The 22,106-nt window shown below is 37.3% G+C and overlaps 3 protein-coding genes across 3 annotated transcripts; 1 reads left to right on the top strand and 2 right to left on the bottom strand.

The window, feature by feature from the left end:
• Window positions 1-1,195: 1,195 nt before the first annotated feature.
• Window positions 1,196-7,867, bottom strand: rhoua (ras homolog family member Ua). The gene is made up of 4 exons (XM_032560969.1): window positions 7,315-7,867; window positions 6,492-6,550; window positions 4,021-4,209; window positions 1,196-2,697 (listed from the first exon to the last, which is right to left on the bottom strand). The coding sequence occupies exons 1-4, from the start codon at window positions 7,568-7,570 to the stop codon at window positions 2,413-2,415; spliced, it is 789 nt and encodes a 262-aa protein (XP_032416860.1). The 5' UTR covers window positions 7,571-7,867; the 3' UTR covers window positions 1,196-2,412.
• Window positions 7,868-9,804: 1,937 nt separating this feature from the next.
• Window positions 9,805-16,097, top strand: pdcd2 (programmed cell death 2). Its single transcript, XM_032560961.1, has 8 exons — window positions 9,805-10,218; window positions 10,889-10,997; window positions 11,156-11,212; window positions 12,255-12,443; window positions 12,526-12,675; window positions 14,073-14,173; window positions 14,251-14,364; window positions 15,335-16,097. Exons 1-8 carry the CDS (start codon window positions 10,039-10,041, stop codon window positions 15,512-15,514), a joined length of 1,080 nt encoding a protein of 359 aa, XP_032416852.1. The 5' UTR covers window positions 9,805-10,038; the 3' UTR covers window positions 15,515-16,097.
• A 206-nt stretch (window positions 16,098-16,303) lies between these two features.
• On the bottom strand, window positions 16,304-22,105 carry tbp (TATA box binding protein). The gene is made up of 9 exons (XM_032560963.1): window positions 21,995-22,105; window positions 21,423-21,623; window positions 20,588-20,741; window positions 19,654-19,831; window positions 19,378-19,465; window positions 19,111-19,202; window positions 18,826-18,993; window positions 18,646-18,740; window positions 16,304-17,495 (listed from the first exon to the last, which is right to left on the bottom strand). The coding sequence occupies exons 2-9, from the start codon at window positions 21,471-21,473 to the stop codon at window positions 17,416-17,418; spliced, it is 906 nt and encodes a 301-aa protein (XP_032416854.1). The 5' UTR covers window positions 21,474-21,623; window positions 21,995-22,105; the 3' UTR covers window positions 16,304-17,415.
• Between the last annotated feature and the right edge of the window lies 1 nt (window position 22,106).

Genomic DNA, 22,106 nt, shown 5'->3' with positions numbered 1-22,106 from the left:
TTTCTGTCTCCACGTGCGGATAGCCATCTGCTCTACGTTACGAAGCCCTTCGTCTGTCATCCTGCTCCAGCGCTGCAGCAACCACCTGAGAAGTCAAAACGAGGGAAACCCTCTAACCTCTCATAGCCTCAAAAGTTGGCATCACAAATGAATTTGTGCCAGTGTTGTAGCGCGTTGCATTGCTTAACTATTATCAGTTGGGGTCAGAGTAGCTTCTGTGGTGATTAAATAAAGCAGAATCTACAGGATCACAGTATTTAAAAGTTTAAAACGTGAGCATCTCATCTTAAGGTCATTTTAAAATACAAGTCGGGCGTTTTCTGCTGATTGACACGGAAAGACAAGACAGAACAACATGATTAACGCCACTGTTCTGCTAAGACGTTTAAACCGGAGTGAATTAAATACAAAACTAACTTGTTAAACTTGACACAGGAAATGCCAGCTATCATAAGAGTGTGTGACCTTTGGCCCACTTAGCTCCACAAGACAAATAACCTATTATGCCTTTTCTCCCTGCAACACACAAAGCATTTGCTATCAGCAGTTAAACATCGACACAGTGAACCCATTGAGTTGCATCAGAAACAGCAGTAATTAAGCCAAAACTGTACGAAAATATATACATTTGGCATTTAAGATTTTGTAAAAAAACAACTTTTATTTGTAAATATGTTTTACCCAGAACTATTCAAAGGTTTAGCTTCACCTGGTTCAAATTCTGTAAAACAAAATCTCATATTAATCACTTTTTGCTGTCCAATTATTAATTTAAAAAATAGTCAATAGATCAGTTACATTTTATTGATATTAAGTTGATTTAAAAAGGCTGAGCTTTTCACATGCTTGTATTTTCTTAGTTGCAGATGCATCCTTTGCTACAAGTAAAATAATGCTATTACCGCATTTCAGGCAATAAAATGTTTGCCTTTTTATTTAAAAACAAACTGTTTATTTGCATCTTTTGATGCATTGTTATCCCCTCTATTGACTTAGAGGAGCTGGGCACAAATGCCCACCGCACTTTTTAGCTTTTCATCTGTTGAAACAAACTGAAACGATGATTTACTTTTGTTCTTCATATCGATGCATCACTGTATCTTGGTTTGTCGCAAAAAATAGAAAACATTAAAGTTTGTGGTTTTCATTTGATGAAATATTAGAAAGTTGATGAAATATTAGAAAGAGAAAAACACCAGGTTTATAGATTATTTATGCGTTATAGACAGAGTGTCAGTAACTAACAATAAAATCCAGTAATATAACAGAGAAAATAGATTTTTCTTAAGAAACAAAGATAGCCAAATGCATTATGAATTAATTATAGCTAATTTTAGATTTAACCATGGAGGATCTGATTCAGCAAACGCTCACAGTCAAGTCTGAAAGGATAAATCACATATAGCAGTGGAAATGTTTGAAACCACTTTGTTTAAGTTACAAGTCAAACACGTGTAGAAGAAATGATCCCGTTTTCACAGCTAACCAACCTGAACCGGCATCGCTCTGTTTTCACTGTCAGTCCTGATGAGTTTCAGAGGAAAAGATGATAAATTACCTTCCAACGTAGAGACATGAAATAGTTTGTTTGCTGCTACAGAAAAAAAAAGACATAAAGAATGTGGGGTTGTTTGGAAATCTCAGTTTTGATCAAAGCGGGAACAGTTTGTGTCTTCTGATAGGACAAAAATGTGCATGAGTTCGTATCAAGATTAGATATGATTTGAGCGCTTGCATAAAAAAATAAAGCCTGAATTTGGTACAAATTGTTCTGTTTACGACCAAACAAAAAGCTGATTCATAATCAAAACTGAACGTGTAAAATCAGGATGTGGTTGCTCAACGAGTCCTCTCATCAGAGTAACAATGGCTCTGGATTAAAGTCAGGACGGACTTGTTTTGACTTCATGTGAGTCTGGCGATCTTGTCTGGGTCGTAAAATCCTCCGTGACAAAGTCTGGTCTGAGAGCGACTCTCTTTCTCTCAGCAGCTCTTTCTGATCTTATTTTAAACCAGTCCAGAATTGGGAACAATTTACAGTCAGCTGACAGTGTTTTGTTTGGCTTAGATCATCGTTTATAATAATTACATCCAACAAAGATTCCAGTTTTCCTCTGGGATGCATAAAAAGGCAGGTTGTTTTGTCTGTTTGTTTATTTTTTCCTTGGTATTTTTGGACCAGAAATCCAGAGAAATGAAACCTGGATATGACTCTGTCACATCTTTTACTGGTCCCAGAACAGAACTGGTGTTTAACCAGTCTAAGTGAATAAACACCAGAGAATCCTCCAGGCGACTCAAAGCTCAGTAGTAAATCTCATCCACAATATTCCACGTTCCAGTCAGGGTTTTATATAGTTTTCTTTAAAACTCCAGCCCAGAATCAGAGCCGGATCCAGTCCCAGGTCTGCTCTACGCCACGCAGCAGTACCGTTTCCACCAGGACTTAGACAGACTCTTCATCTTGTCCGGGGTCTGCCTCGCCTTTTTTCGGTGCTTCTGTTTGCCTCTCGAGCGTTTCCGTGAGCCGTATTTCTGCAGGCTGGCCAGGATGGCCGTGTCGAACACCTCCTTTAGGTTCTTCTGGGTCAGAGAGGAGCACTCCATGTAGGCCACGGCTCCGATCTCCATGGCACAGTCCCGGGCATCCGAAGGGTCCACGGGCCGCTCCCGGTACTTCGCCAGGTCGATGAGCACCTGGAAGGAGTCGACAGCAGTTACCTTGGAGAATTATCCCCACTCCACAAACTGTTCCACATTTCGTCACATTAGAACCACAACAGTTTGTGACAAGCCATGAGGAAGGAACAACCTTTTAGTCAAAATGCTAAATGTGGCTAAAAACTGACAATGCAAATTCCAATGGACGACATGACTCACATAATATAAGCATTGCCTAAATTGATAATTATTGATTAGTTTTTTTGTTTTAAATATCTGAGATACTGCCAGTTTTACAGTTTTTATTTTTTATTTTTAAGCAGTTATAAGGCAGAGTGGTGGAACCAGTTACTCAACAGGCTGTTGCTAGGTAACCAAAGAATGAGTGAGTTGCTAGGTAACCAGAGAGTGAGCGAGTTGCTAGGTAACCAGAGAGTGAGTGAGTTAGTTGAGCAGCTAAAGCCTTTCCTCTGCCTACATACTAAAAAAAAAACTTTGCCTGAAAACTGGCTTCACTACTCCGTCTGGACTTTCTCCCACTGAAACTGATTTCTCCAGTAGAATTCAACCAATCAGCGAACAGAAGGAGAAGTTGTGAACAATGACTTTGATTTTCTGCGCTGACTTAGAATTGTAGTTTGCCTGTAGTTTAACCAGTGGCAGTGTTGACTTTGTTTCCAAATGTTGAATTAACAATGTTTGGATGGACACTTCTCTCTTCGCAGTGGAGGTCAGTTGTTTACAGCTCAGGGAATATCCATTAAGCTTCTTGGCGTTGATCTGGAGCATTAAAGACGTCACGGACAAATGTTAGCAATTGGGTAAAATTTAAAACTTCAACAGAGATCACTATGACAGCGTCTTAGATAAGTTTAAAAAAAAGTAACTTTCTGGCAAAAAATTCTGAAATTTTCTAGGAAAAAACTGAGAAATTTTTCAAGTTTTTTTCTGAAAACAAATTCTGAGATTAATGTCAAAATGTCTGAGTTATTTTCTAGCAAATTTTTACTTTTCAAACTCAAAGTTCCAGTTTTTTTCTACATTTCTGAGATTAATCTCAAAACTTCAGTTTGTTTTCTAGCAATTTTTGACTTCAATTTTATTTGATTTTTTTTTGCTATTTACAATGAGCCTCATACGTCCCTGTAGTTCACATCTCCAAAAAACAACTATTTCTGTACTCAGCAAAGCATTGGACAAGGGCTGTTTTTTACCAGGCTACCCAAAAATCTATTTTCCAGGCTTTTGCAACTCTAGAGAGGCTTCCAGTTCTCATCCGGATGTGTTTATATTTTAACTATAATACCATTAGAAGCAGTATTTTGCTTGTTGTGTTATCGTTTGAGTAAAACTGCGTACCTTGACGTCTTCTCTGAGGTCACACTGTGTCCCCACCAGGACGAGGGGAGCGAAGGGGGCATGTTTATGGATCTCTGGGACCCATTTTTCTGGAACATTCTGGAAGGAGGCGGGACTGACGACGCTGAAGCACAGCATGAAGACGTCTGCACTGGTGTAGCACAGCGGACGGAGCCTGTCAAACTCATCCTGGACGACAGAAGGGACGAAACCAAACCACATCAGGCAAACTTTGGTTCAATGACAGAAATTCAGGCAAAAAGGTCAGCATGCATCTTCTAGATCTGCAGTTTTGTGAAATTAAAATCACACCTTTCAATGTATTTAATTGAAACTGCATGTAATAGAACAGCCTTTTCAATTCAATTTTCCCCGTTGCTACAAAATAAAATGCTTAGAGGCGCAAAAAGAGATGTAACTGATATAAATTTGTGCTAAATGAAAAACCAGGGAAATTTAGATTTATCTCAAACCGTCAAATGGTGTGAAGTAAGAGAAATGTAAAGATTTAATTGATAGCCACAACATGATAGTTTTTATTGATAGATGATTAAATTTGATTATTTCTCCTTGCGGTCTCTCAAAAACTCTTCCTGCTCATCCTTTATTCATCTGTGGTCATATTTGCGATAATAATATTGTTCATTCCCTTTATTTCTGTGCATACATCTTGTATTTACATGTTGATAGATTAAACTCTTGTACCATCATCGACTAGGAAGGATTTATTTTCATTTCTAAAGCTCTTCATTTCCCCCTGTGAGTTTTAAAGTATTTGTTTCTCTTATCAAACACGTGAAGCTCGGCATGCCGGGCATATCTGAGTTTCTTTCAGCCGAGAACAGCGGCTTCAACCAGAAGCTGCTTGTCCCACATGATATGGATCTTCTACTATCTTCTAAAGACAATCTGCTGCAGCTGTGGACAAAATGACATCACTTCCTGCCTACGAGGGATTGTTTTCTTTCCAGGGAAAGACCCATCAAACACAGCTTCCTGGACAAGGACTGACCTCACTTAACACATTTTATAATTCCACTTCACTTTGTTTCAATGATCAGCTCTGTTTGCTCTCTAGCAGTAAAACTAGAGGAAAACTCATCTGCCACTGTGTGAAAACGTCCCGGTGGACGAGACGGGGAAAACCATCCGAAAGCACAACCTCACAGTGTCCTATTTCAGCTCCAGACTTTTTTTTAAAAAATCCCTTCCCTTACAGGTCACACAGCATCCTGTGTTGTTTCATAGCACCAAACCTTAAAAACTTTAAAATGGAAAAAAAACATAAATGGGTGCCATGTAAGCTCTAACAACACAATAACCACCCAACAACACAATAAATCCAGCACAGTTATAAAATCTTGAATTTGTTTTAGAATTTTGTCACATTAAGACACTAAAGTTTAACTTGTTTTATTGAGATTTGATTAGATTCTTTAGTAGTGAAAGGAAAATCAAACATCCTTATTAACATGATTGATAAATCCTAAAAAAGTGACTGGACTGTGACAATAACAAATTCTGCTGGACAATACATTTTCCCACAACGTATCGCGATAAATGATAAAATTGTTGTTTTGAGAACATTTACAAGTAATATAATGATAATGGTAAAATAATGCAAGTTTGCCCTTTCAAATATCAATAAGCTTTTGTAAAGAACACTTAATTATGGAGCTAGAAGATGTTTAAGTATCCAAAATAGATAAACACAATTATCAAAAACAATAAATAAAATAAAAACCACACACAATCAAAACAATAAACGAAACCAAATCTCTGTAGACAAACTTCCTGTTCAAAGAAATATTAATTATTGAGCTCAGTTAAATTTATTATGCGATTAATTAATTTATAGCTGCCGGCTAAATGTGAAATGTCTTTGTATTCAGCCCCCTTTACTCTAAAGCCCCAAAATAAAATCCAATGCGAACAACTGACAATCCTAATTAATAAACAATCCACCTTTGAGTAATTTAGTCTCAGTCAGAGAAAAGCAAACAAACAAAAAAAAAAAAGCCACAGCAGACACTGATACTGTGTGGAAGACGCTACCACAAAACATGGTGGTGGCAGCATCATGCTGAGGGGTTGCTTTTCTGCCTCTGGTCAGAGTTGAAGGTGAGATGGATGAGATTAAACATGGCTGGCGCAATTCTGTAAGAAAACCTGTTAGAAGCTGCAAAAGACTTAAGGCTTTTATGTGTTAGAACGGCCTAGTCAAAGTCCAAACCTAAATCCAAGTGAGAACCTATTCTCACTGGGTGATAAGCTAAAGTGCTTAAAATACATACAGATGTTAAACACATGCCACACTTTTAAGATCTTCATCTGAAAACTTCGTCTACGTTCGTTTTAGAGCGATGAATTAGAAATGTTAGAGTTTGTGGTTATAATGAGACGACTGTGAAGAAGCTGAATACTTCTGTAAGGCAGTGTGTGTGTGTGTGTGTGTGTGTGTTTTCACTCACCTGTCCTGCTGTGTCACACAGCTGCAGTTTCACCGGCTGTCCGTCCACTGACACCACGGCTGAGCAGAAACACAGAAATCATTCAAATGAAGCCAAAAATAGAGAAGTTTTATTAAAGAAATGAACTTTAAATCCAAATATCATAAGATAAAAAAAATAATATACCATAATTATTAACATAGAGTTATGATATGTGTTTAAATTCACATTTATGTTTACAGAGACACTGAGGTGTTTGGAGTATTTGTTAAATAATTACAGCTAAATGTAAAATAAAAACAGATTATCTTATAGATTATTCTTCATAAAGTTTGTCCTCGATCCACAAGTTACATTTACTTTAGTGCTTGTAGTACTAAAGTACTTTTTACTTTTACTTGAGTAACGTTATTATAAAGTATATCTACTCTTGAGTAAAATGTTGGGATTTTCTACCCACTGAATGAAGAACAGAGATGTTTTAACCAAACATTCACCAGACACAGACACACCTACAGATTTTGTTAAGTTTTATATTAAAAGAAGCTGATTTAGATTTTTTTTTTCTTTTGGATTTTGTTATTTTATTTAGATTAATAATTTTTGGTCTTTAAAATACCAACATTTCCACATAACTTTATATTTTGGTCTGTCTGATGTTGTAATTTGTAAATATTAAATGATTAATCGGTTACTCGAGTAGCTTTTTTCCCCCAAATACTTTTTCACTCTTACTTGAGTAATTTCTTGGATGGCTACTTTTTGCTTTAACTTGAGTAGAAATATGTTGAAGCATCGCTACTCTTCCAGTTTTCGGGCTTTCTGCCCAGCTCTGCTCCTTTACCTGAGAAGTTGTCAAACGCCGTCGGGACGTACTCGGTGGGGTATCCGTTGGTGGTGTAGCTGACCACCAGGCTGGTTTTCCCCACCGCTCCGTCCCCAACCAGCACACACTTCACCCGCCTCTCCGGAGCGGCCGCCCGCCGCGTCCTCCCTCCGGAGCCCTCGTCCCTGCTCCGGACCCTGCGCGGCGGGACGGGCGGCGCGGGGGCCGCCGGCGCCGGCTTGTAGCCCTCCTGGCAGGGAGAGGAGGGCGACATGGCGGGGATCAGTCCACCTCGGTCGGGTCAGTTTTCACTCGGTCCATTCTTTTCCTCCACGGGGTCTAGTGGCGATAAGCTGTCCGCTTCCTCTGGGCTTCCATGGTTCAGAACCAAAAAGCAGCCTGAACTTTTCTCTCTGGGGACCTGAAGTACTGGAGTTACACAGTTCGGTGATTATTAACCACAAAATCCCGATTTAAAAGAGGAGATTTAACTATCATTCAGTTGCAGTGAGTGTCCGTCCAGGCGTCCGGCGCACAGACCCGTCCCAAATCAAACTCCCCCTCCGTGACATCACTATGTTGTGCTGTGCTGTGTGTGTGTGTGTGTGTGTGTGGGGGTGGGTGCGCGTGTGTGTGTGTGCGCGCGTGTGTGTGTGTGTGTGTGTGTGTGTGTGTGTGTGGGTGTGTGTGTGTGTGTGTGTGTGTGTGGGTGGGTGGGTGTGTGTGTGTGTGTGTGTGCTCCCATTTACTCTGGTTGTGAATAAGCCTGTTGCAAAAAGCAGTATATTTAAATTAATCGCATGATAAATCAAAATGATTTTGGTCATTCTGATCATTTCCATTTTGATGATTACGGTAATATATTTTGAATGTATGACGTCATAATCCGTTTCATATATGGTTTTGGTTGTTTGTGGTTTTTATTGTTTTTGGTCGTTTTGTTTGTTTATTTTGAATATTTAAAATATCTTCCAGAGTTAAGTGTTCTTTCCTAAATTAAAGTTGATTGATATTCAAAATGGTCTCAAAACAACAATATTATCATTTATCGCAATGACTTCTGGAAAATGTATCGTTCTGCTAGGAGTTCCCTAACTCATTAATCTAAATCTATCTCTAAAAATGTTCTTAATTAATTTAAATATGAATCATTCAGTCACTATTTATTAAATATATTATTATTGAACGTTTACCACAAAAACCATCTCATTATTTGACTAATTATTTTCTATCTCATCACCAGAAATGAATAATAATTACTGATTAAATTAAGGCCGGCTGAAGATTGGTTTGATTTTTATACAACAGACTCATAATTGTGACCAGAATATTATCTTACAACAACAACAACAAAAAAGACAGAAAGTACTGGACAGATTCTGCTAGTTCTGAGCCTAAGTGGTTTTGCTGAGTGTGAAAAGTTGTAAGTTAAACAAAAAAATGTGTAACTTTATTTCCATAGCATCTGTGCAAAGCAAAACTTTTGAACTGGAAGTATTTGTGAAACAAACAAAAGTCAAATATTTAATTAGATACGGTACACACACAAAATACATCATGTGTTTTATTTTAATAATACCTACTTAAAAAAATTTTTTTCAATGTAAGAGTATAGTAGTAACAAGAATCTGTCATTCATTCTAAGCAACTGAAGATTCATAACACAAAATGGGTTTTGCTTTTTTGCCTTGCTAAAAGAAAGATATAACTTTTTTTGTTTAATTGTGTGGATTTTAACCCAATTTTCTTGCAGTATGAAATTAATTCTTACTCAAAATTTAAGCTAGTAAGTTTATATGTGTGCTTAGATTGTAAATAGTTTAAGTAGTTTGTTTTGATTTAAATTTCTTTAAATTTTTTCTTATTATTCATTTACTATGTTTGTTTTGCTAAAGATGCTTTAATTTTACAAAAAGATTCATGCAGTTTTGCTGTATAACTGTGATGTTTCTTATTTTTGTTTTTCACCTGTCATAAACATTAGAAAGTTTGAGAACAGTGGGTTCCTGGAACTAAATAGAGACATTTTGTATAATTACCCAACGTTTTTGTTTGGACTTTGGCCGCTTTGGCTCATAATTATCTGAAGATTTTTCCATTGTCTTTTGTAAACATATTTCCAACCACACAGCTTTCTTAATTTTCAAGACTATGTGTTTTTTTGTGTGTGTTTTATCTAATATTTGTTTATTTGCTTGTTTGTTTCATCCAACACTTCACTTTCCCCTCAAAATTTCACTTAAAATGGCTTTCACTCGTGTGTTTACTTGCCGGATGTTTATACAAAACGTACACACTATAAACACTGTAATTACAAAATCCAGAAACATTAAGATCAAACTTAAGTTAACTTTGATTAAATTTTGTTTACAATTCAGTCAGTTTTTTTGTTTCACAAATACTTCCAGCAGTTGTTTTTTGGGGGTTTTTTTTGCAAAAATACAACATTTAAGCAAATTTGGTTAATTAATACTTCTTCTGTGATAAAATTAGTATTGTTTTTGATGTACGGATTAATTTTGATTGTTAAAATCTTCACTAAATAAAGAGAAGCAATGGCGCCATCTAGTGGACGATGCTAATTTAACCGTTCACCGCGGAACTAAACCGCTGCTAATGTTTCCTCACGGAGAACCTTTGCAGTTGCATCGGCATGTGTTGTGAGAATTTCTGACAAGGAATTTTTGCCTTCTCGTTGTCAGTGGGTTGTTTTGGTTAAGTTAGTTTTTAGAACTGAAAAGTATGTCATCTCCCGAGGTGGTTCTGGGTTTCCTTGAAGAAGCAGAACCGTGGCGGCTTCAGTCTCCGCAGTTCCCCAGCAAGGTCGGAGGGAAGCCGGCGTGGCTCAGCCAGACAGGCCTGCCCCTCCAATCGGATCTGGAGTGTGAGAAATGCGGGCTGCCCATGGTCTTCCTGTTGCAGGTCGGTACCTGGAGGAGTAAAACCTTCCAAGACTCGTTAATTATTGTCATTTTTAGAGAAAGAAGCTGTTAGTTTTTATTTTTTGTTGTTGTTTGGTTGTTTATTTTGTAGTTCAGTACCTATGTTTGTCAGTCTGTAATGTTTGTATTCTATGCAGTAATTGGTGAATTACTAATACTAATAACAATAAAACAAAGAATTTAATTTAGACATAAAGAAACATTGTGATTAATCTAAACAGAGAAAATGGTCACGATAAACTCTTTATTTTATAGATTTGATACACAGTGACAGATTTCAAGTGTTTCTGTTCATTTTGGTGATTAACACACAACATGTCATTGCTAAAGAAGTGTATCACAGCATGTTGTAGTTAAGTGGAAGGAAAAAGTGCAGGATTGAGAGATTATTAAGTTTCCGGAAGATTCACAGTGTACAGATGTATCCAAGACAAGGGCTAAGACTGTCACCTCTGATAGAAATCCACTTCCAAACCAGAAACAATTTAAGAAGCTTACTACAAAGACTTTAATAAAATAAAAAACAGTTTGGGCTCAATAGAATAAAGTGCAAAATGTGTCCTGAAAACTTTAGAGGGCTTCTTGCTTTCCTGAGACGAACATGTCATTTTCTCTTCAGTGTTGAATTGTACCATGTGATCTTTCTGCAGGTGTACGCACCCATTTCGGGTCAGGACAGAAGTTTCCACAGAACGCTTTTCCTGTTCTGCTGTAAAACTCCTGAGTGTTACTCCCACAACGACAGCCGCTGCTTGAAAGGTGCCTGCTGCTGTTATTACAACGTTTCTATTTTACCACTTCTCACTTTCTCCGCTTTCAACAAGCCGGCGCTTCTTGCTGAATTTCTCTTCGTGTCACTGTTGGTTTATTCAGTGCCATTCCAAGCTTTTTTTTGAATGATTTCTCCTCCACGTCAGTTTTCAGAAGTCAGCTACCCAGGAAGAATGAGTTCTACTCCTACGACCCTCCTCCAGGTTTGTTTGAAAGATTCTTTGAGTTTTTATGGTGTTGTTAGGAAACTACATTGGAAAATTAGGGCCTTTTTGCGTATTTTGGAATGAAAATGAGCCGTTTTAATTGCCTTTCCAATGCTGAGTCATTCTATTGACATTTCGCCATTACCTAGCAACCCCAGTCGGCGCTAGCCCGTTACCTAGCAACTCAAAGGGAGCTCCAGTAGGTTTTGTCAGCTGGTTTTACCGCTCTAAGCGCTGTTACGATTTGCTGCTGGAAAAGAGAAAAGTTTCCTTGTTGACTTACTTCAAAGGTGGTTGTACCATTGCACATTTTGTGTGCCGCCATTTTCATGAGCAAGTGTAAATGTTGATTTGGGGGCTGTGGACAACAGCAGCAGCTTATTTGGATTTAAAGTGACAGCTCATTCTGAAAGGAGCTCAAATAGGCAGAACTTAGCAGACCAAACTCTTATTATCTAAGAGTGATTTTGTGATTTAAAAAAATGGAATGAATGTGTTTTTTACAGCCCATTCAAATTCAGAAATACTTTATTTAATTTCCCCAAAGGAAAATTAAACATTGTTGTAACTTATATTAATTTAAAATTCTTCAAAACATTATCACAGATGGTGATGGCTGTGGGCAAAAAGATCTCCTGTAACAGTCTGTATTACAGTGTATTTGAAGAAGCCTCTGACTAAAGACATTATGTTTTTCTAAAAGTCTCATGAAACGGACGCTTAGACCTCTTATTTAAATTCAATTAAATTCAAGAAATACTTTATTAATCCCAAAGGGAAATTACACGTTGCTGTAGCCCATTAATTCAGATTCTTCAGAGTTATTGAAGATGGTGATGGCTTTTGGCAGGAAAGATCTTTTATAGTGTTTTGTATTACAGCGAATTTTACAGTTCAAGGTTCAAGGAATTGTAAAACATCATCTTTGACTAAGGGTCAAAAGTTCAGGCACTAACATTTTTTCAGTACCTTAGATAACAAAATAATCCCACCCAAATAAATTTTCATCATCTGGAATATTTGTCTCCATTGTGTCCAGATGATGAACCACAGACCGTCTCTAAAGAGGACAACAACATTTTATCCCTCTCGGGAGTCAAGCTGTGCTGGGTGTGTGGTTGCCCTGGAAACAAGGCCTGCTCCCGCTGCCACACTGTGACCTACTGTGGTAAACACCACCAGACTGTCCACTGGAAACACTCCCACAAGAAGGAGTGCCTCAGCGCAGGTACAGGTCCACCCAGCAGGCCAGAACCGACCCCCAGCCTGGAGGACTGACCCGCTCTGCTGCTGTGTCTCTCTGAGTGTAGCGCTGCCCTCGGCTTCTGCCTCTCCCTTCCTGTTCCCCGAGTCTGAGCTCGTGACTGAGCCTGAAGAGGGAGGGGCGGAAGGAGACGACGCACAGAGAGGAGGAGGAGAAGAAGAACAGAAAAGTACTGAAGGTCCTTCCTTATCTGACAGTAAGTTTTCAACCGTGTTTGAAACAATTAACCGGGTTAATAGTAATTAATTAATTATTGAAATAATCAACTAATTTAGTAAGTGCTTAATCACTAACTGGAGTATACAGGCTCAAAAAAGGCTGTTTGCTGAAGAACATCATATGCAGAGGAGTAATTGAGCCCAAACTGTACAAAAAATATATATATACGTTTTGCATTTTAAATAAAAAAACAACTTTGTTTTCTATAAATACAGCTCTGTAAAAAATGAAGATCCCACTGAACCCACTGAAAACCTCCTGGTTATTCCACCAAATATTGATTTCTGAACTCTTCCTGAGTTAAAACATTAGTATTGTTGTTTCTAAATGAATATTATCTTATTTTCTTTGCATTATTTGAGGTCTGAAAGCTCTGCATCGTTTTTGTTATTTTACCCATTTCTCATTTTCTGATAATAAAAACGAAATTTTTGGTTGGAATTTCAGAAACATGTTGTCAGTAGTTCAAAGAACAAAAGAACAATGTTCATTTTACTCAAACATAAACCTAAAGAGTAAGATCAGAGAAACAGATCATTTTAAGTGGACTTAATATTTTCCACAGCTGTTTGTTCAACCCAGAACTTCTCACATGGCAGTTTTAACTTCACTTAATTCAAATTATTTGTACAAATATTAATAATCCGACCAGCCCCACAAAAATCTCTTATTAAGCACCTTTTGCTATCCAATAATTAATTGGTGATTTTTTTTAAAATCACCAGATTAGCTCTACACTGTATTCATGTTAAGTCAGGCATGGAGAGCTTTTCACATGTTGATGTTATAAGTATTTTTTTATCTGTAAATTCATCCTTTGCTACAAATGAGCGAGCATTCACTAAACATTATTGCACTTTAGGCAAAAAAACTGTATTTTCTTATTCAAAAGACCATTTGCTGAAAGAACAATGCAAGTAAAGCACTAATTAAGCCAAAAATATATAAATGTTGCATTCAAATGTAATAAAAAAAAAAAAAAAAAAAAAAATCTTAATCTGTAAATATATTCCACACAGATCTCCTCTACTGGCATAGTGTTTAGCTTCACATAACTCAGATTTTGTCCTATTATTCACCTTTTGTTATCCAATTATTAATTGGTAATGCAAAAAATAGGCAATTAATTAACAAATGATCAAGAGTACATTAAAGGTTATAGCATTTTTGGCAATAAAAGAATTGCATTGTTTATTTACATCTTTTCAATGTATTTCTAATATTGTATAAAAATGGATTAAGTGGTTAAATGAAAAATCTGCAGTCGATAACTAAAATAATTGTTAGTTGCAGCTCTGTCTGAAGCAACAAAAAGCAGATCATTTCATATATGACACTACGGATGTGAATAATTGCCTGCTGCTGTCCTGTTAGCTCTGGCAGAAGCAGATCTGGAGGAGATGGCGTTGCACGAGACTGAAGACAACAAAGTGTTCCAGCGGTTCAAGAAGAAGATCGCCTCAGAGCCGCACCAGGTGCTAAATCAGCCAGGAGACTCTTTTCCTCTGTTTCCCTCTGTGTACGCCTGACGCTGACAGTCTCTCACATCCAGGTGATTCGTTACAGTCGAGGGGGCCGACCCCTCTGGGTCTCATCTAGTCACGTCCCTGCAGAGGAGGAGATCCCACCATGCACCTGCGGCGCCAACAGGACCTTTGAGTTTCAGGTGGGTCCTGGTGTTGAAACCCCTCATGAGATCTCTACATGCATTTTCTATGTAGTTTAGAACGGCAGATAATGATTATTTTAGTTATCAGTTAATCTATTAATTATTTTTGACGATTAATTGAATTTTTTTAAAACTGGCACATTCCGCAGATTTTTCATTTTGTCTTTTTCATACAATATTAGAAATAAATCAAAGAAACAATCAGAAAACAAGCATTTGTGCAATAACAGCATTTCTTCAGTGAACGCTTGATTATTTGTTGCAAAGAATGTATCTGCAGCTAAAAAATACTTCTGACATGAAATTCTCAGCCCTTTCTGTTTTTGACACATTGCTGATCTGTTGACTATTTTTTGGATTAACGGATTAATAATTCGATAGCAAATAGTGATTAGTATTTTTTTTTTTTTTTTTTGACAGCTAAACTACGCCACTCGACAAATTTTGAATCGAACATGTTGACAAATATGTATATTTTTTATCTAAAAAAAGGAATATATTTTTTGTACAACTTTCCCTTAATTACTGCTCTGAGTTTTGTGAGTCTCTACACTCAAGTAAACATTAATATATTGCTAAATTAGTTTACAATAATCAATTAATCATGAATAATCTAGATAATCCTTTCCGCGGTAGTGTAGATTATAGCGGATGAAAACAACTAGGACTGAAATTGAGAAAACATTTTTTTGTTTACTGAAATAAATAAAAGCGGTAATAAATAGGGAAAAACTATAACTAACCGGAACTACATAATGCGTTTATAAAACTCGCTGAATCATATTGAAATTATAGATATAACACCTTTCGTTTTCGTTTCGTCCTCGGCACTTTATTTCAGCCGTTACAGCTGCGGTAAGGTTATTTTCCGAGCAGTCTTTAAACGCACCACGAACGTACCCGGACAGACGCTAGCGGTCGGGTAAAGAGCTAGCCGGCTCGGTTCTCAGTCCGTTTGTTTGTCCAGGTGATGCCTCAGCTGTTAAACAACCTCTGCGTGGACTCGACCGGAGCCAGCATCGACTGGGGAACCGTTACGGTCTACACCTGCTCCGCTAGCTGTAACCATGGAGACCAGTACCGCTCGGAGTTCGTCTGGAAACAGGACGTCAGCGCAGATCAACTGACTCAGCATAGAAACACGTAGTATAGATATGTTGGTTATAGTTGCAGAAAACAGAAGATAGAGTGCTCAGATTAAGTTTCAAGTCCTTTGAGATTTTTTTTTATTTCAATTTAAAAATAAAATAAGCTAGTATTTAACGGAGCCATGAAGCAAATAATTATAAAATTTTATTGAAAACTTTGCTTCAAATTGATATGTTGTGATAATTTAGGTATGCAGGTAGAGCTGGCTGATAAATCGATCTTATCAAAATTAATTTTCTGTTTAATCTTAATCTAATATACGCTTTGGGTCTCAATATTTCAGAATAATAACTGCCATCTTGTTTGACAAATGTGCTTTACAGCTATTTATTTCAAAATTAAATTCAGGTCAACTCAAAGAATGATTGAAGTAAGAGTTTTTTTTTTAAGATTTTTATTTTTTTTTTAAAGGAAAAAAAGTAAGCGGTAGAGACTAAAATTGGAAATATAAGTTGCTGTAAAATCTGATGTTCTTCAGGATTTTCTGCCTTCAGTTTTGGATAATGGCTCTGATCGATTTGTAACAATTTTCTAACTGCTAGACGTACAAAATAAAACTTTTCTCTCCCAGTTTGAATTCATTTAGATCAGGACATGTTTTGCTTTTTGAAATATTTTAGCCTAGTTCATGCTAATCAGGCTCAGATGTGGTTAGTGAACCCCTCCACAAACTTTAACATGTTTTCCATAATTAAATGAACAATTGTTTCATTCACTTAAGTTATTTTAATAAGAATGTGACTTAATAAAAATAGAGTGTTACTGTAAAGGAAGACGCAGCTTTAACTGGAGGCGGTATGTACAGATTTTATTGTTGCAGAACATTGACAACTTTAGACGATTTGAAAACATTTCCTGATCTATTCTGCAAAACGAGTCGATACATAAATCTGATTCAGGGACTTTGATTCAAACTATGAAGCAAACACTGAGCTTGTTGACAGGAAAACGTTTAGATGGCTGCAGAGTTAAACTGTTTAAAACAGACATGAAGCAGGAAAACAACTCAAAATTTCACTTGAATGTCTTCAACATTGGGGAAATCCTCAAACTAAACTTTCACATGGGCAAAAATAGACATTTATATACTAAATATGTAACATTTTGCCACCATATTTATGCTAGGCAGCATTTTTCCTTCACATTTAAACCTTGAGTCCCAAGTTGTCCTTATTTGCTCAAACAGGAATTATCTGCACCCCCCTTAAGATTCCACTCAATTCTCTATATTTAGAATATAAAAAAATATGCTTTGCTCCAGTTTACCCATTAAAAATTTCTATGTAAATACAACGATTCCCTCTATTTGACCTGAAGAGGACCAGAAGCTGCAGGACCAACAACTTGGTTTAAATCACTTTTACTGCAACTACAGAATCCGACTTCAGCATTTGGTTGGATCAAACCTAAAAACATAAATCAGGATTCAAAGATGGAGACTTAAACATCAGGCTGGCCGATTTCAACACAAAGTATCAAAAATTCAGACGTGAGCAAAGAAAGAGCTAAAAACGCAGCATGGAAAAGTAGTTAAAACATTTTAAAATGAAACCAGGAACAGTCCTCTTCTGAGTGCTTCTCCATTCATCAACAATATCTTACATTTTCTTACAATGCTATATACAAATCAGGGATGTGAGGATGCACTGAAAACCTGAAACTACAGGAAACATGGAAATGATTTTAACCAAGACGTAGGAAGACGGCCCTTAAAATCTTGTTTAAAAATTCCTTGGGGATGAAAAACGAAACAAAAAAATAAAAATCAGATGAGATCTCAGTGTACAGCATCCCGTTTAGTCCATGTAAAGAGTTCAACATCAATGAGTCACTTTGATGCAGCTTAAAAAATAAAAAGAAACCAGGTTGGGGAGACTGGAAATAAAATAACTCCAGGTTCTACGTAGTTTTACGAAAACCTTTCAGGATGGGGTAAATGTTTTCAAACGCTTCGTAGATCTCTGCTCTCACCTTGGCTCCTTTAAAAACAAGAACAAAAACCACAAATTAATAATTAATTTCTCCATGTTTGAGGCACATGACTCATAAAACATAAATAAAAATAGGACTAGATCAGCGTTACTCAAACCGAGGACCACTAAATCAATTTAATAAACTCACGGACCATCTAGTTTTAAATTCCCCCCGCAACAACACAACATCTTAATATATACAACCTGAAATTAAAGTATTAGTTAACTCTTTGTCTTTGTTCCTCCGAATGTGAAGGGTACATTTGACCGGCCAAAATAAAATAATTAACACATCTACAGGGGACGTTTTGAGTTATTTACAGATTCTGAACGTTTTTAATTCTTAAGTTTTCCAATGATGGAAAACACATGGAAATCAAAGGTGCATTAATAACATTTCAGGGATATTTGTAATGGAGAGTCATAATAAAAGAAGTTGCATTGGCAAAAACAAACATTTTTGTTTCCACCAGTAGAGCCCAACATGAATAATTTTATTTTAGGTGTTGAGATGCGGTTAGTCAGCGTGGGGCGCAGCGCTGCTCACCGCCTCTGTTCTGCAACTCACCCTGAGACTTTCCACCGGTATCTTTTTACTGCCCCTGTCTTAAGCCACTTATTCATTATTATTTTTAAACACTGTCCTTTGGTAATCTGGCTGTGGCGTCGCACTGTGAGCTCAAGTCGTGGCAAAGAAATGGCTGTTTACCTCTTGAACCAGTAAATTTAAGAAAATATGGAAAATCTTTCATGTAATCCTTGGAAAGTAACCAAACTGAAATGACTGAGCGAAATGGAATAAAATAAAAGACCAGAACCTAATAAGATTAATATTAATTCAAATAACTAATCTAATGAGAAAGCAACACTTTAACTAGGCATTAGAGTTGAATGATTGAAACTTTATTGTATTTATGTGTAAATATACTTTAAGCATTGATACTTTCCCCCCCGTTTCTTTTTTTTTTTTAGTTGAATTTTATTTTATACCCTGAGTGTTCATTGTGGCTGGGAAGTGTCAATGTTTGTCTGAGTTTACATTTTCTATGTTTCATATATTCAAAACTCAAATATATTGTTTAAAAAAGTAGGACTAGAGACAATGATGCAAGTATGAACTGTGTTTCTCCATCCTTACAGCTATCAGAGTCCTTACCTGTGAGAACGACCTTCCCAGAAACAAAGATTAGCAGGACAATTCGGGGTTTGATCATCCTGTAAATCAACCCTGGAAACAACTCCGGCTCATAGCTGCAAAGCAGAAGGCGGTTTTAGTTCATTTAAAACGGGTGGAAACTTTATAAATGGGTGTTGATTCAAACGAACTCCAGTCAACCTGCTGAACTGCTGGTGTGTGAGCACCAATCCCTCCAGCCGGATGGGGAACTTCACGTCGCAGCTGCCCACCATGTTCTGAATCTTAAAGTCCAGGAACTTGGCAGGAAACCCCAGTTTCTGCACAACGCGAGCGTACTTCCTGGCTGCTAACCGCGACTCCTCCTCACTGGAGAGAGGGACACAGAAAGCAACACAAACATTTAAATAGAAGAGAAATGTGAGCGGACTGTTTTGCTGAACAGACGTCACCACTAAAGTGTTGAAAAATAAATTGGATTCTGACCTTTTAGCTCCGGTGCAGACCATCTTCCCAGAGCTGAAGATGAGCGCTGTAGTCCTGGGCTCCCTTATTCTCATGATGACGGCAGCAAAACGCTGGAAAATTAACAATTTAGCTTGTTTACAAGGATAACAGTGGTTGGGTTTTATTTAAGGGTTTCACATCATTTGGTTATTCTTGTGGAAAGGGTTAAACAGATTCAGTGAAGATGTTCAATATGCTGATGATAAAGAAAGTCATATTGAATGTTTAAACTTTGGGTTTGTTTACTTTGGGGTTGTACTCTGCATTCCTGGCTCTCAGGGCAATCGTCTTCAGATCCAGTTTACAGCCCAGATTTACAGTAGATACGATGTTTCTAATCACAAACAGGAAAAAAAAGCTGAAATAAATGAACTCAGAAAATGAAAACAGAAACAAACACTAACTGAGCTTAGAGAGATAACAGTTCACACCAACAGATATGAATAAAACCAAGGTAGCATTTAGCAGGAAGACCAGAAATTCAAGATCTGATCATGTAAATCATGTAAATACGAGCCGTACTGCAGCGTCGGCACAATGCCTGAGCTCTCCGAGGCAGGAGTAGCAGGGGTCAGCGGGGTCATGGGACCGATCGAAGTGCTGTAGAGCCCGGTGCCTCCTGGCAGCGCCGTGGTGGTCGAACCCGCCGCCGTCTGGGAATGATACAGCTGAGGCGTCTGCCCCGATGTTCCTGGAAGGCCTGAAGTTTCAAGGATTTAAGGCTTTAATAATAAACCAAACTGCAGGGTTTATAAAGTTTTCAAGCATTTTCAAGGTAAGTTTTCAAACTTTTCCAGCACCACACTGGAGATAAAAGCTAAAAAAGAGACAGTTTCAATAATAATGATTTGTGATGATCTACAGTATCACAAGATAAACAAAATCTAACATTTTGTGTTCTTGAATGTCTCCCTTACATGAACAAAATACTAATTTAACAAAAAAGTCCGCCAATTTAAACAATATTGTTTCATATTTAAGATACAAGCCAACCTCTATTTCAACCACACAGATCAATAAGTTATTGAGCCATCAGTAAATATTCATAACAATGAAATAATCTGAATGAGTCATGTTAAGGTTTATGACCAAACTGCTCAAATTAAACACAAAAAACAAAGTTACAAAAAAAAAAATCTCTAACAATGTTCTAAGTTTTCTGGCATTTGATAAATAGAAATAATTTTGCTATAAATGTGTCTGAGTTTTTATTAGATGTATAAAAATATCTGCTTTCAACTGTAAATAAATTTAAGCTTTTACTTAGGTGTTAGATTGCACTTTATTATTTATTTAAACTACAGTTTAAATATTAAGCACTTTCAGGGACTTTGTACAGAAATCAAACATTTTCCAAACCTTGAAAACCCCTCAATGATTTCAAAGCATAGTCAAGGACTTCAGCCACCCATGTGAGCCCTGAACTGATTAATTTTATCTGAGTGATCACAGTTACCTGCACTGGGCTGCTGCTGCTGTTGCTGCTGCTGCTGCCGCTGCTGCTCCTCCAGGATGGACAAGCTGTTTGTGTTCTGCACAGGCTGCGGCGTCAGGCCCGAGCCATAAGGCATCATGGGACTGAACATCGGCATGCCGGGGGTCATGGCACCCTGAACGAGGACACACGTCATCACACAGACGGGACATTAGTGCCTGAATGTTACAGAAATCAATTCTGGGGTAGATTCTATTGAAATATACATTTCTGTAATTGAGTATTAAACTGTAGATGCACAAAGCAATTAGACAAAATCACACGCTGATACTTTGTATGTTTCAAGTTAAATTTTGTTTTTAGCACCAGCTGAAACAGTGAGTTTACACAACTGAATTTAAAACCTAAACACCTGTTTTACAGCAACCAAATAAAAAACAGAAATGTCAAGAAAAAGGAAAGTTTATCCATATGTCATATAGGCCTGTCATGATATCACACTTTGCTGGGCAAGTTATTCCGAAAAGCGATAATATTGTTGTTTTGAGACAATTTTCAGGTAATACAATGTCAAAATTACACAAGAGCACATTCCCAAAGATCGATAAACTTTAAATTTCAATGAACATTTAAAACTCGAACTGGAAGATATTTGAAATATACAAAATAATTAAACAAAAAAAGACCAAGTTAGAATCTTTACTGGTCTTATACAATATTCTAATAGTCAGAGAAACTGAATTTATTGCATTTTTTCTGTAATCAACAGTCATCAAAATGACATGTGACTGTAATCAGTCTTTTTTTTAAAATTATTATTATATTCTAATTTATCGAGATAAATCTGAGCTCTTACCTGAGGGGAGGCCAGCCCCTGGAAGGGCGGTATGCTGTTGTTCTGGTCCATTTCTGTGACACTGCCACCCGAGAGCAGGCAGTCAAGCTAATCTGAAGCTCTTCACGCAGCAGGTGTCTCCAAGCAGCAGGATATCAATGCAACAAAAACCACTAAAACACCCAATCCCAGCGCCTCGTCCTTTACTTCCTTAACCCTCATCTGAAAATCCAATCAGAGACACAATTTTTCTTTCAGACTCTTTACACGAAAATTACGAAACAATCATATAGCAGTGGCACCACAGTGAGAGTTTCTTATTGGTCATGTTTACAGTCTTAAATGTTTTGCAACACTTTTCTAAACGTTTATCGCCATAATTAAGATTATATGGCGTGTCGATGCTAACGGCTTCCCAGCAGGGTGAGTTTAAAGCGTTAACCCTGTGAAACTCACCAGCTAGCTAACGTTAGCCGCAAAGCTAACATCAGCCAACGCGAAGCCGCAGTAACTAATCGCTTTAAGTCACAGTGAAAACGTTGGTTTTATTATTTAATGACGTTTAAAATAACCACATTATTAAGTCGACTTACACACTGGTCGTTCTTTGCATTTGACCGCAGTCTGGAGCCGAAATTAAGTTAGCTTTAGCTCCGTGTCGTCCCCCGGGCTGCTCGTCGGCGCTAACCGGAAGAAGAAGCTTTA

This window comes from Xiphophorus hellerii, chromosome 4, assembly GCF_003331165.1.
Source record: "Xiphophorus hellerii strain 12219 chromosome 4, Xiphophorus_hellerii-4.1, whole genome shotgun sequence".
Classification (NCBI taxonomy): domain Eukaryota; kingdom Metazoa; phylum Chordata; class Actinopteri; order Cyprinodontiformes; family Poeciliidae; genus Xiphophorus; species Xiphophorus hellerii.
Note: the sequence above shows the minus strand (reverse complement) of the source record. Positions and strands in the feature narration are given on the sequence as shown.